This window comes from Scyliorhinus torazame, chromosome 22, assembly GCF_047496885.1.
Source record: "Scyliorhinus torazame isolate Kashiwa2021f chromosome 22, sScyTor2.1, whole genome shotgun sequence".
Taxonomy (NCBI): Eukaryota; Metazoa; Chordata; class Chondrichthyes; order Carcharhiniformes; family Scyliorhinidae; genus Scyliorhinus; species Scyliorhinus torazame.
This window is the reverse complement of record NC_092728.1, coordinates 105001125-105016293: the sequence shown is the minus strand read 5'-3', so window position 1 is coordinate 105016293 and position 15169 is coordinate 105001125. Positions and strand designations below refer to the sequence as shown.

At 44.4% G+C, this 15169-nt stretch overlaps 1 protein-coding gene across 3 annotated transcripts in view; it reads right to left on the bottom strand.

Moving 5' to 3' along the window:
- LOC140399308 (uncharacterized) overlaps positions 1–15169 on the bottom strand; it is a 69077-nt gene that overhangs the window by 43539 nt on the left and 10369 nt on the right. For all 3 annotated transcript variants that reach the window (XM_072488813.1, XM_072488815.1, XM_072488814.1), the window contains exons 3-7: positions 10628–10794; positions 8291–8417; positions 4229–4334; positions 2803–2891; positions 1047–1111 (exon numbers count right to left, since the gene is read on the bottom strand). In XM_072488813.1, coding sequence (XP_072344914.1) covers positions 1047–1111; positions 2803–2891; positions 4229–4334; positions 8291–8417; positions 10628–10794 — 554 coding nt within the window. The remainder of the gene's footprint in view (positions 1–1046; positions 1112–2802; positions 2892–4228; positions 4335–8290; positions 8418–10627; positions 10795–15169) is intronic.

Here is a 15169-nt window from a genome sequence, read left to right as displayed (position 1 = left end):
TGCACTGAAATGACTCATCAAGGCAGCAACTTTTAAACTCACGACCACTGCCATCTAGGACAAGAGCAGCGATTACCTAGGAACCCTAACACCTGGAGGTTCCCCATCAAGTCACTCACTACTGACTTGGAAATATATCGCCGTCCTTCACCATCGCTGGGTCAAATCCAGGAACTCCCTCCCTAACAGCACCCTGGGTGTATGTACACCTCAGGGACTGCAGCAGTTCAAGAAGGCAGCTAATCACCACCTTTTGACGAATAACTAGGGATGGACAATAAATGGTGGCCTAACCAGCGACACCCACATCCTGTAAATGAATAAAAAACATAAGAGAAGCCAAAAATCACAAAGAAAATCTGTTGTGCTATTCCCTGGGCTTGTGCATGTTCAGGATTAACGACACCCAATATTCACTAGTAAATTATGTTACCGAATGTCCCAGGAATGTTTTCCTTCTGCTGAGCCAGCTCTGTGCCCTTGGCGGATTAGGCTGGGATCTGCCTGCAGTGAAGATTTCCCAACAACCTCCATCAATGCTCTTTCAGTAGTGATGTTTGTCTTTTGACTTAGTTTTCCGAGTATCATTCCTGCTAAGGATCCCAAAGCTGAAGATACCATCCTCAGCCTTCCCTTCTTCTTACAATCTACAAGCTCGCTAAATTCAAGCTTGCCATTGCGACTATCTCATTTTAACTCAAGAGGTTTTCTGCACTATACTGTCCCCCTTGACTTCTCAATAGAAAAGGCTGCATTTTCCAGATAATGTTTCATAGCAGACTGCAAAAACAAAAATAACTAAAGAATGTTAGTATGCCCGACCAGGATCTTTTGCACTTGAGTTAATGGCCTTTTATCCAAATTTCATGGGGAGTTAGTCAAATTGGGTCTTGATCATTCTTTATTGAGCAAGATCAGCTGAGGTCACTTCCCACAGAGAACAATTAAAAGATGCACATCTTCAAGGGTAGCTTTGGCTTCTGTTCAAACATTATGACTTATTGCACTTCATCAAGGATAGAAGTTAGAAATACATCTACTCTCACCTCAGTGTTAGCTGCATTGTGCTCCAAATTCTGGTGATCTCCACTCTCTTCACATTCACTGGTGTCTGTGAATAGACATTTTTTTTAAAACATGAACCTGTATTCCAAACGACAGTTCGATGAATGTTTGTCTTATTTGAATGCCGAGCCATTGCCAGGCCAGTCTAGGATTGGTCACTGGATGTAGCATGACACAGCTTTCCAATAAAAATGTATGCTTCTAATTATGAAATAAGTTCTGAAACTCTTAGGAAAGATTTGCAAATCCAGTGTTCTTTTCAGTGAAGCATGCAATATAGAGAGCAGCAGCCTCCCATCAAGTTAAGGAAATTGGAGAAAACAAACTTAAGGTAACTCTCAACCAAAAATAATGAATTTGCCTGTAGTGATTTCAACAATCACCTGACTTATTCCATTATAGTAATCCAGGATACACGGGTGTTGTAGAGAGCTGAAAGCAGGTGGCTGCAAACAGCAGCAAGTCTGGTAAGTGAATTACTATTGGAACAAAAATGATAAAACAAATCAGGTCAGATTAAAATCTAATAGGAACATAGGAATTAGGAGCAGAAGTCGGCAATTCAGCCCTTTGAGTCTGCACCACCATTCCATCAAATCAAGACTGATCTCTTCCTGGTCTCAAATCCACCTCCCTACCTATTCCCCATGTCCCTTTAACCCATTTTTAAAAATCAGGAATACATCTATCTCCTTGAAACCACTTAATGATTCAGGGTCCACCGTACTATGGGGCAGCAAGTTCCACAAATTCACCACCCTCTGCGAGAATTCTGGTTCCTCATCTCAGTTTAAAATCTGTTGCCTCTCAACCTATATCTGTCACCTCTCTTTCTAGATTGCCCCAAAAGGAAGAACGTTTGGTCTACTTTTACTTTATCAATCCATTTAGTATTTTATACACCCCGATCAGATCCCCTCTCATTCTTTAGAATCGTCCAATCTTAGGTAAATACAATATCTATCAGATTAACTGGTCGTTTATCTCATTTGCTGCTTATGCGATCTAGCTGTGCAAATACTAGCTTACATTTGCCCACACAACAGTGACTGAAAGTAATTTATTGGACGGACGGATCTATCTATCTCTCTCCCTCTCTCTTAGGAGACATGGACCACGTGGTCCCTCAAGTCTGCTCATCATTCAATACAATCATGTTGATCTTACTGAGCGGCACGGTATCACAGTGGTTAGCACTGTTGCTTCACAGCTCCAGGGTCGATTCCTGGCTCCAGTCACTGTCTGTGCAGAGTCTGCACATTCTCCCCGTGTCTGCGTGGGTTTCCTCCGGGTGTTCCGATTAGGTGGGGCTTCAGTTGGGTGCTCTTTCCAAGGGCTGGTGCAGACTCAATGGGCCGAATTACCTCCTTTTGTACTGTAAATTCTTACATTCTATGATCTTGTGTTTCAAATCCACTTTCCCATCCGCTCTCACTCTCCCTCAATTCCTGGAGATCAAAAATCTGTCTAGTCTATAGTCAACATGAGAGAATCCACGACCTGCACTTTCATTGCACACGAGTTGTAGCACTGGCTACCTTGCAGATGCTAACAAATCCCACCTCTTCGAAGTGGGGAGCAACAGCATAGGTCTGTGCACTGGAAGTATGGCTTTTCAAATTAAGGGCAAGGGTGTGAGGGGCTTTATCTGGACAACTCCAACAATGAATGCTACATTGGCCCCAGGCAAATAATATGAATCTTCCTCCTCACATCTACTCCACACCTCCGCAGTACCTTTTTCCACGTCTGCTCCCTTCGCTGTGCTCTTCTTGGATGTGGGCAGTTCCTCAGCGCCAGATTGATTAATGAGTTCATCACTTTTACTGTTGGCAGAAGAATTTAACTTTGTTAAAACTTAACCTACTAGACAGGCCAGATAGTTATAAACCCTCTCTGCAATGTGACCCAACATATGAAATGCAAAGAGTTCAAGGCATACTTATTTTTTAAAGATGGAGTGGAAAATTAGTTTTCCAAGATTCAAATAGTACACTCAACATACAAGTGAAGGGGAGAGAAAACAAAGACAGAAAAGGTCACATCTTCCCTCACATGTTCCTCCGAAAAGCTAATACATGAATGACAGACCAAATTGTATTGTATTAGTAAACCATTGTATGCTGTGAATCACTTGACAGCACCCTCATTTCTTGAGTCACAAGGCTCTGGTTTCAATTTCCACTCCAGGGTTTGGCACAAAGATCAAGGCTGCCAATCCAGTGCAGCACCGAGGGGGTGTTGCATTATTGGAGGTGCGGCCTTTCAGATCAGACATTAAACCAGGGTCCCATATGCCCTCAGGTGGATGATTGCTACAGATTGACTCCAGCCCAAGTGGCGGCTCTGTTGCTTTAAGCCAGCGAGAGCCCACATTGACAAAGGGAAAGGAGATTTCAAATTAGTGGAAGCCATTTAAACATCATTCTTCTAAAGTGGGCAGGAATGGCGAACGAAAAGACATTTCCTTCACCCCATCAGCTGTTGAGGTCCCAAACAGTCAAATTCCTTCCCTTAAATTCTGATTCTCTGCCTCTTTTTCTCTCAGTTAAGATGGTGTTTAAAACCCATTTCTTTCCGGTCCTAATGTCTCTGTGACAATTTTTGTCTAACAATGCTCTCTGAAAATGCCTTTCAATGTTTTACTACTTTAAAGGTGTTATTTAAATAAAAGTTTCCAGTAACTTTTCTCAAATATAATGAAAGATAACTAGAAGCAGACTAGAAGCCGTAATAAGATTATGTTGGTTTCAACAAACATTCCACGAGCAGAATTTAAAATATAATTTATAAATAATAAAGCAGGTCTGGTGATAACATGTAAATTGTTTTTTTAAGTAGCCGGCATCTTCATTATTTTATTCTGCTTGGATTACAAATCCTGGGAAAATCATAGAATTTTTTGTTTTCATAGAATTTAGTGCAGAAGGAAGCCATTCGGCCCATTGAGTCTGCCCGGGAAAGCACACCCTACCTATGCCTATACCTCCACCTTATCCCTATACCTCCACCCGATCCCCGTAATCCCATCGAACCTTTTTGGACACCAAGGCCAATTTAACATGACCAATCCACCTAACCTGCACACCGTTGGACTGTGGGAGGAAACCGGAGCACCTGGGGGAAACTCACTTCAAATAAAACAAAAAAAACTTGTAAATACCTCTCAAGTCTTCTCCTTTTTACTTCTGGTTCATCGGATTGTGAAGAGCCTTCAGTTTCCGGAGGTGGACAATCTGCTGCCTTTTTAGAGTCAGCAAGTTTGTTATCTGATGAAAAAAAAATATTCCACTTAAAATGTTAGTTCTGGACTTCCGGTGACGGCGGGCGGGAGGCGGCCGCACAATGGAGGGCTCCCGTTCGGGAACAGCATTTTCGGGGCTTTAAGCCCGGTCCCAGGGTCCACGGAGGCGGCAAAAGCAGGAAGAAACAGTGAAGGCACAGTGAAGAAAAATGTCGACGGTAAGCAAAACATCGTCCGTAAAGAAAACAGCTGAAGGTCCGCCGGGGAGTGGAAAGTTCACCGCGGGGTCACCAAGGAAAACATAGGCTGGAGCACCAGGGGAGGCCACGTTGCTTATGGCTGAAGAAATAACTACGGCGATGGCTGCGGAATTCGAAAGGCAATTTACAAGATACATGGAGACAATGAGGAAGGAGATGAGAGAGGTTTTGAGTGCGCTGGTGGAGGAGGCGATTTCCCCAGTGATGACGGTGGTGGCGAGCGCAGTGGCGGAGGTGCGAGAGCAAGGGGAGGCGCTGAAGGAAGTGGAGGAGACATTATTGCAGCACGGTGATCAACTTGCCTCGATGGGGAAGGAGATGCGGAAGGTGATGGACATTAACAAGGATCTGCGAGGAAAAAATGGAAGACCTAGAAAACAGATCCAGGCGACAGAATTTGAGGATTGTGGGGCTGCCTGAAGGTGTTGAAGGACCGAGGCCGATTGAGTACTTTGCCGCGATGCTGGCGAAACTATTGGGGGAGGGGGAGGATCCCTCCCGATAGGAACTGGATCGGGCTCATCAGTCGTGGAGGCCTGTACCAAAGGCGAGTGAGCCGCCAAGGGCAGTGACTCTGTGCTTCCGTAGGTACAGTGTGAAGGAGAAGGTCCTGAGCTGGGCCTAGCAGAAGCGGGTGGTGCAGTGGGCTGGAGCTGGTATACGTATATACCAGGGCTTTACGGTGGAGCTGGCGAGGAGGCGGGCTGCCTTCAACTGGGTGAAGAGGGCACTGTACATTAGCAAGGTGCAGTGCGGCATTGTATATCCAGCGAAGCGGAGGGTGACTTACAACCTCAGGGACTTTTATTTTGAAACGGCGGAAGCAGCAGAGGAGTTTGCGAAGGCAGAAGGACTGTGGCAGAACAGAGAAATTGAGAAATGGCCATGTGCCGACGTGACCTCATGACTGGCTGTATTTTCTTCTTTTTTGTTTCACTGCGTGCGGGTGTACGGGCTAAAGGAGCCAATGTTGTATATATTTGGACAAGGGAAGTGATGGGACTTTCACTCGAAATGAGGGCTCTTTGGGGTGTAGGTGGATATGCGGGGTTTGTGTGCTAAAAGGGGATTTCTGGGCTTTCCAAGCGACGGGCTAGTGGGAAAGGGACACGGGTGGGGGCCTCCACGCTGGCCGGTTTAAGCCGGCCAGTGAACGGGAGTGAGGTGGGGGAGGGGCTGCGGCCATCGGAGCCTGGCAGAACAGGGTCCGAGTGGTCTAGCCGGGGTGGAAAGTTGGGGGGGGGGGGGAATGAACCGAGGTCGGGGGAGGAGTTTTACAAGAGGCAGTGGATGGGAGGAGTTGGAGAGTGTGGGGGGGGGGTACAACTCTTGGGTATCATGTACGGTACTCTTTCAGAGGTTGGATAGCGCTGAGTTGGGGGGGGGGGGGGGGGGAAGAAACACAACGACTCTATAGTTCAATGGTGACCATTGGCGGTCCCGGACTCCTTTTTCCTTTTCTCTTTTGTTTCCACCGTGGGGTTTGTTTTATTGGATGCATATATTGACAGGTGGGCCGTTGTTTGGGGTGGTGGGAGGATGGGATCATTGGTATTGTTCAGGGGATTGATTTTGTATTTGTTACCGTTTACTGTTTGTGGGTGGGGTGTAAATTGTGAAGGAAAATGTGAAAATGGAGAATAAAAACATTTACAAAAATAAATAAAAAATGTTAGTTCTGTGGAGCACGATGGCTCAGTGGTCAACACTGCTGCCTCACGCATCGAGGACACACGGGTTCGATCCCGGGTCACTGTCCATGTGGAGTTTGCACATTCGCCCAGTGTCTGCGTGTCTCACCCCCACAACCCAAAGATGTGCAAGGTAGGTGGACTGACCACGCTAAATTGCCCCGTAATTAGAAAAAAAAGAATAGGATACTTAAAAGTTTTTTTTTTAATGTTACAGTTGAAGCTTGCTTATCCTCCAAATGTTTTAATTTGATTTCAAAATATGCTAATCATACTAATCTCTATGGCTCATCACAATCATTTGTGATAGACTGGGTTAGGAAAGATGCCACAACACATCCTTGCAACTATAGTAAAATTGATTCCAGACTGTAGCAATTAGTATTATAATTTCAACATATAAATATGATGGCAGATGGAAGGATGAAACAGCGAGGCAAAGGTGAACGATTCACAATTTGAAAGTGTCCTTTTCATTTAAGCCTGCCATGATTTTGCATTCAATACAAAGGAACAAATGTAATAACGGGTGGGATGTGAGGGTTAGGGAAGAGAAGTATGGGCGGCAAGGTGGCACAGTGGTTAGCACTGCTGCCTCACGGCGCCGAGGACCCGGGTTCGATCCCGACCCCGGGTCACTGTCCGTGTGCAATTTGCACATTCTCCCAGTGTCTGCGTGGGTTTCACCCCCACAACCAAACATGTGCAGGGTAGGTGGATTGGCCACACTAAATTGCCCTTTAATTGGGAAAGAAAAGAATTGGGTACTCGATATTTATTTTAAAAAAACATCGCTGGAAATGTTGCTAAAGCAACATTTGTTAACATAATACTTGTATTAACAAGCAGTCTCAAAAAAAAGTGACCTGCGACAACCATGGTGGTTTTATGCATGGGGTGCGCAACACTTAGGAGATTTTACAAAATCTACAAGAGTTAGCTGCTGCAAACATCTTTTACAATTTATAAGCTCAAAAGAATAACATCTCCAATAATCTAAATGCTTCTATAAAAAGTGAAGCATTCTACCAACTGAGATGAGAAGTATTTATGCATTAAATACTTTGGGGAGGTAATATAAGTAGATCATAGAAGTTACAGTGCAGGGTTTAGAAGATGAAAATAATGTGATTACGAAGTCACTGCCAAAAATGATTTGCTTTGCCCTTCTATTTCATAAGACATCTTAAGTCATGAGAATGGCAGTCAACAGTCCAGCAGCTCCAAAACAGTGCAACACATTGGAGTTCAATGGTATCTCTGTGTAGAGCAGCAAGAAAGGCATTTGTAGTGTTAATTCTACATTAGTATTGCCAGTGTAGACTGCAATGCAATATGATAGAATGATGGAGAAAAAGAGCATTTGTCACCAAATCAATAGAAAATCAAGAACAGGAAGTCAATTTAGCTTAACAAGTCTGCACTGTGCCATCACCCTCACCACCTCATCCACCCCCTCTCTTTCCAGGTTGTATTCTCAAGAGCATGAAACAGGAAAGGACTCTTGACAGCAGCAAATTAAACAGGCAACTTCTCTTTCAGAACACTAATTTGAAGAGATGCGATTGGTAAATACGACTGTCTGCATTTGCGTTACATGACTAGGAAGGACAGAAAAAGACTGGCTAGTTCATTCAATCTGTCCTATACTGTCATAATTTCAGCACAGCATCAGCCCCATTCACCAACCAGGGAAGACCCTGCATGGTATATATATGCTGGCCATGCCCTATCCAAGTCCATGATGCTATATTCATCTATATTAAAAGATGCCCGTCTGAAATTAGCCATCACATCCAGAACTATCTGGTAAACTTAGTTGTAGCTCTTCTTACAGAAAAACAGTATGATTCACAGAGTTATACTTTAAAAATTGAATTAGAAAATATAGAGTAAAGGGTTTAGAAGATGAAAATAATGTGATTACGAAGTCACTGCCAAAAATGATTTGCCCTTCTATTTCATTACCTTGCGATAGATTACAAGGTTTTGGTGTTATAAATGGTAAATGATTTTTGCATGCTTCGTACCTTTTGATTCCTGTGCTACAGACTCCACCGTGGTTTTGTTAGCATCATTTTTTTCATCCAACTTTGCCCGGAATGGCTCACGTGGAGGATAGCGGTCCCTTCTCATATCCTGCATTCTTCTGAAATCCTGCATATCAGAACACTGTGTTCAGTGGAAAGTCATACAACAAAACTAAATCATGGGGTCAAGTATCATACAGGAACATTCAACAGGCAGGGTGAAGTTGTAGTAAAGGTGCATTTGGGTACAATGTCACTGGGACCAAAGGCTGCTCTCCCCTTTGAGAGGTGGTATTACCCGAGGGTCACCACACCTCAGGTGGAGGGCAAGGTTGAGAAGGCGGGGCTTCATGAGGTTATCATGAATAACCTCAGCCAGTATGGCAATTCAACCCATGCTATTGGTATCAATCCATACCACGAACCAGCCCGCCCAGCCAACTAAACTACGGATTCTCTCCCCCCCCCCACCCCCACCAAAGAGGGTATATATACATCAAGCAAACTAGTTCCATTTTCTCTAACCTACACTATCCACCCCTCAGTCGCTCAATGTCAACAAAGTGCGTGAGCAGTAATACGGCCAAAGCTCAACAGCAAGTCAAACTGTAGAAAGAACTCCTAACAGCTGAGGGGCTGGTCAAAGTATTCTGCAGCAACACAAAAACAAAGCTATCATTAGCAACAGAAACTTGGCATAGCAAAATGTTTTACACCAACTTTAACATAATAAAACATTCCATGGCACTTCAGCATTTTAAAAACATGACGCCAAGCTACACAAGGAGAATTTGGTCAGATGATCAAACGTTTAATCAAAGAGGTAGATTTTAAGGCGTGTCCTAAAGGAGTGTCTTAAAGGAGTAAAGTGAGCTGGAGAGGCGGGGAGAGGTAGAGTGGGAATTCAAGAGATTCGGACCTAGACAACTAAATCACGGCCACTAATTAAAATAGGAAATTTTCATGGGGCAAACATTAGACGCACAGGTATCTTGTAGGTTTGTGGAGCTGGAGGAGACTGCGGAGATAGAGACAGGTGATGGCGTGGGGCAATTTGAACACAAAGCTGAGAATGTTTAACTCAAGGCGCTGTTTGACCAGGAGCCATTGCTCCTTACGAGTGCAAGGGTCAATAAGTAATAGGACTTGATGCAGGTTAAGATAGGGGCAGCAGAACTTTGGGTGACCTTAGATAGAGTGTTGGGATGCCAGCCAGGAGTGCGTTGAATTTGTGAAGTCTAGAGGTAACAAAGATGGAAACAAAGGTTTCAGTTACAGGGGAGCGGAGACATGGGTGACGCCTGGCAGTTACAAAGCTGGAAATAGGCGGTCTTTGTGATGGCATGAATGTATGGTTGGAAGCTCATAACAGGATCAAATATGATATCTGAACTTTATCACAGTGGATCTGAAAGGATAAAACCAGCAAAGACCCAACAGCACAATCTTCTATTATCATAGAATCTCTACAGTGCAGAAGGAGGCCATTCACATTCAATCTGAAATTTATCAAAATAAACACAATTGCATGAAGCGTTTGTCATCACCTCTTCGGTTTAGACTGCCAGTCAGACAATTCCACACATTTTCAAATTAGAGCTAATAAAACATGAGCAAGGGAGAATGTAACCGGAGCTGAAAGAAAGGTTTACACGGGTCAAGAATAAGATACTGATAATTAAAAACCAACCTCTACTACTGCAGCTGCTTTTAAACGTCAATCTGAAGTTGGCTGATCTCCTAACTATCTTTGCTCAATAATCTACTTTTCAATCTCTCCCAATGCGTGAGTATTAGCAACAAGTTATGATATCAAAAGTACAATGTCACTTATATACAAATATGAATGCAAATTCTCTTCCCCCCCCCCTCTTCCTTCTCTCCTGATTAAAAACTGCAGTTGATATTTCGGCCATTTCAGTTAGGTACAAATCTAATCTTTACAATGCAAGAGCCAGCTTTTCACACATTTACTGGTCAGAAATTGGCTCAGACTGAAGGGGTGATCCTTTAAAACAGAGATGAGGGTGGTGAAACTGTGGAACTCATTGCCGCAGAAAGCTGTGGAGGCCAAGTCATGGAGTGTCTTCCAAGACAGAAATAGATAGGTTCTTGATTAACAAGGAAGGGGATAAAGGGTTATAGAGAGAAGGCAGGATAATGTGGGTGAGAAACATATCAACCATGATTGAATGGCAGACCAGATATGATGGGGCGAATGGCCTAATTGGCTCCTATGCCTTACGGGTATACTGTATTTTCGTCACTTTTTTTTTTACACATTATTCTCACTTGAAAGATTGAATTTGCCCCCAGTGAAATGGGTTTTCTTCTTACTTTGTGAAATCTTCGGTTTTGCTGCTGGAATAGTTGGTTCCCAAATCTGATGCGAGGTGTCTGCAGCTGGATGCCAAGGGGAGGGGTACCCAGAATTGATGCTCTGGATCCTGGTGGGAAGAAAGGCGGTAGGCCTGGAGTAGCCATGCTGTATCCATGAAGACTACCTGTAAAATGTCATTCTTGTAAGAACCAGGGATTTAGGAAACAGAGTTTATTTTAACCAATACTCTGTGACTCATTGGTTGTATATTTTTTTTACATTCACCGAGTAAGGAACTGTCGGTTTCATCAGAACAAAAACATTTAATAAAATACCTTCCATTCCAATCCTAAAGAAGAGGATGTATTTTGGATAAATAACCTGTACAAAAGGAAAATATTGAGATCTAAACTTAATCTATGTACATATCAGGCAAATCACCAGTGCTTCTATTAAGGTTTTGAGTGCAGTCAGCGAGATGTCCCATCATACATAAAACGCCAAAAGATCCAAACTAACCTGCAACTAAAAAACTTCCTACGAAAGGAGACAGGGACATACCCAGAACCACCACGACAGACACTACTGGAAGAGTTACTGGACGGAAGCATACTAGATAAAGGAAACTGTAGTGACATGTATGACCGACTGGTAGAAGGGGCCGACATCGTATTGGACGCAACAGGAATGAAATGGGAGGACGACCTGGGGACCGAAATAGGGTGGGGACTCTGGAGCGAAGCACTGCATAGGGTCAACTCCACCTCCACGTGCGCAAGGCTCAGCCTGACGCATCTAAAAGTGGTACATAGAACCCACTTAACAAGAACCCGTATGAGTAGGTTCTTCCCGGAGGTGGAGGACCGATGTGAGTGGTGCCCAGGATGCCCAGCCAACCACGCCCATATGTTCTGGTCCTGCCCCAGACTTGTGGAGCACTGGACAGTCTTCTTCGAGGCAATGCCCAAGGTGGTGGGGGTGAGGTTAGAGCCATGTCCGAAAGTGGCGGTCTTCGGGGTTTCAGACGAGCCAGATCTATTCCTGGAGAGGAGGGCGGACGCCCTTGCCTTGGCCTCCCTGATCGCCCGCTGTAGAATCCTGTTCGACTGGCGGTCAACAGCACCACCCAAAGCTGCAGACTGGCTGTCCGACCTCTCGGAATCTCTCCAAATGGAGAAAATCAAATTCGCCATCCGAGGATCAGACGACGGCTTCCACAGAACGTGGGAGCCATTCACCCAACTGTTCCGAGACCTGTTTGTGGCCAACAAACAAGTAGAAGAATAGCCAGGTAGCCAAGAAACAGGGGAGAGTAGCCAAAGCATGAGAGGGAGATATAGACCGGGAGGGGGGGGGGGGACGACAGCTACATCTAAGAGGAAGGAAAGGCGAACCACAGGGGGGGTGGGGGTGGGGCAGGAGCGGGGAGTAGAGGGAAGAGCCGGTACAATAGAGGAGAGCCAGGGAGAGAGAGGGGAGAGGCAGGGAAACGTTAACAAACTTAACGTCCACAGGAACAGAGAAAACGGGGAAGACGGGAGGGCCGCAGAAGCGGAACAAGAACGAACTCCGTCTGGGAGAAGCAAGGGACAACAACACCACAAACAGATGCCTACTTATGTGTGTAAATAATTTTGCCAAGTGTACAGAGCTGCTGCTGTTGAGTGGGGGCATAATACCGTCCGATGGCTTCTCAGGGAAAATTAAAACGTCAGCAGCAGCAGCGACCCGTAGGGGAGTGGTGGTGAGTGCTCCGTTGGGAGGGTGTGGGAAGACTGAGGCGTGTGGGGTCACGTCTAGTCAATTGCTATTGTATATTCTCTTTATGCACTATGTTAATGTTCACTCTATTTTAACTGTGTTAGGATTATTACTATTTATGAAAAACTTTGCAAAACTTTAATTAAAAAAATATTTTTTAAAAAAAGATCCAAACTAAACCATCCTAAAATATATTTTACTGACCACCAAGATAACTTGGTGATATCATGATGGACAAAGTAGCTGTAAATCTGGAGGAATATCAAAAAATAACAGCTTCCTACCAACCTCCTAATTAGATCACGGGTCGACTTTGTATCAGCAGCAAAACATTACAACACTGACCTAATGAGTAATGTCACAACAGCTCAGAACCTGTAATTACAGAATGATCAGTTCCAACTGTTGTATCATTTATCTTAGCGCTATTGTTGGGGAATCATTGAATCCCAACAGTGCAAAAGGAGGCCATTCGGCCCATCAAGTCTGCATCGACCCTTAGAAAGAGCACTTCACCCAGGCCCACTTGCCTGCTCTCTCCCCGTAACCCAACCCGCACAAACCTGGACACTACTAAATGGGCAGCATGGTAGCACAGTGGATAGCACTGTGGCTTCACAGCGCCAGGATCCCAAGTTCGATTCCCAGCTGGGGTGACTGTCTGTGTGGAGTCTGCACGTTCTCCCAGTGTCTGTGTGGGTTTCCTCCGGGTGCTCTGGTTTCCTCCCACAAGTCCTGAAAGACGTGCTATTAGGTAATTTGGACATTCTGAATTCTCCCTCTGTGAACAGGTGCCGGAATGTGGCGACTAGGGGCTTTTCACAGTAACTTTATTGCAGCGTTAATGTAAGCCTCCTTGTGACAATAAGGATCATCATTTATTATGGGACAATTTAGCATGACCAATCCACCTAGCTTGCATATCTTTGGACTGTGAGGAAACCCATGCACACAAGGGGAGAATGTGCAAACTCCACACAATCACCAACGGCTGAAATTAAAGCCGGGTCCCTGGTGCTGAGGCAGCAGTGCTAACCTCCGTGCCGGACCTTGATACATGCAAAGTGGCTGCATGCACACATTGATAATTTTTCAAAAGTGATCATTGGCTAAGAACTTTGAAACATCCTGTGCAAATTCCCCCTTTCAATACAGCCAATGTACAACGGTTGATATTGTCTGATGCTGGTTCTCACAGCAAGGTTTAGTATCTTTTAACAAACCTGATTAATTTTTTTTTAAATTTTTTTTTAAATGGCAGGAGCTACAGATGAGTAGGACTAGTTGGACAGATCTACTAAATGGCCTGCACAAGCATGATGGGCCCAATACCCTCCTTCTCTGCTGCATCTTGTACCATTCTAAGCAGGTTCGCCATGTCCAGAACAGTTGAACTAGAGGGTGGCACGGTGGTTAGCACTGTTGCATCACAACATTAGGAGCCCAGGTTCAATTCTGACCTGTATGGAGCTTGCACATTCTCCCCATGTCTGCATGGGTTTCCTCCAGGTGCACCAGTTTCCTCCCACAGTCCAAAGATGTGTAGGTTAGGTATATTGGCCACAATCAATGTGTGGGCTTACGTAGGGTTGGTGCAGACTCAATGGGTCAAATGGCTTCCTTTTGCATTGTTGGGATTCTATGTAATCGATAGATAGGACAAGACCTGCACTTGAAGGGAAGCAAGTTCAAAAGTTCCCCTCAAAGTCACTCAACATCCTGACTTGGAAATATATTCCCGTTCCTTCACTGTCGCTGGGTCAATAACCTGGAAATTCCTCCCGAATAGCACAATGGGCGTACCTACACCACAGGGACTGCAGCGGCTCCAGAAGGCAGCTCACCACACCTTCTCAAGGGCAATGAGGGATGGGACAACAAACGCTGGCCTAACCAGCGACACCCACATCCCGTTAAAAAAAAAGAATTAAAAAAACAAACTGAAGCAACATTATTTCAGTGAGCTGTGAGCAAGGTGTCAATCTATGGACATAGGTGGCAAACCCAGCATGCTGGAGGTGAACAGGAAACTTTGTATCTATGATTCCAAAGCTCTTGATCACTGGGAGGGGAGTTTCTCTCCGTGTCTGATCTGTTCATTGATAGAGACCGATTGCTGTGGTTAGATGAAACTCCACTGTCAATGTATCGTTGGATTAGACTATTAGGATTTGGTTTTTATTTATTCTTTCATGGAATGTGGTGTAGGGGTTGGTCGCTGGCTAGACCAGCATTTGTTGCCCATCCCCAATATGGATGGCAGAAGGTAAACAAGGTGAATCTTGGTTTTCTTTTAGTCCAACAATTCTTATGTTTCCATGAACAAATTTGCTTAATGTCTTTTAAAACAGCACACTTTTAAATTTGAATGTCAAAATCAAATGGAATACTAAATTCAGAACACAGGCAATACTATGCTGCACCACCACAGCTCTATACAGTACACAGACGCTCTGGTTTCTGTTTTTCTATTTTAAAAGGGTGCAATGTAATGATAGTCAGTGATAAGATTTTAAAATATAAATTTCATACAAGTCACTGTTTTAAGGGAGGGGGGGGGGAAATTGAGCTACTCAAAACAAAATCTTTCTGTTGCTCACATATGAAAATCACATATGAAAGATCTGCCAGAGGCTATTACGTCATTACAGTCCAGCGACCTTAATCGTAAGTCGCACCGAGCTTTACTTCTGCACACATCAGCTGAGAATTGGCAGCAAAAAGCCCAGCAAATCATAGGGATCTGTTACAATATTGACGGAGGCTGGGATTTAAAATCAGGAAACTGGGAGAGTAAC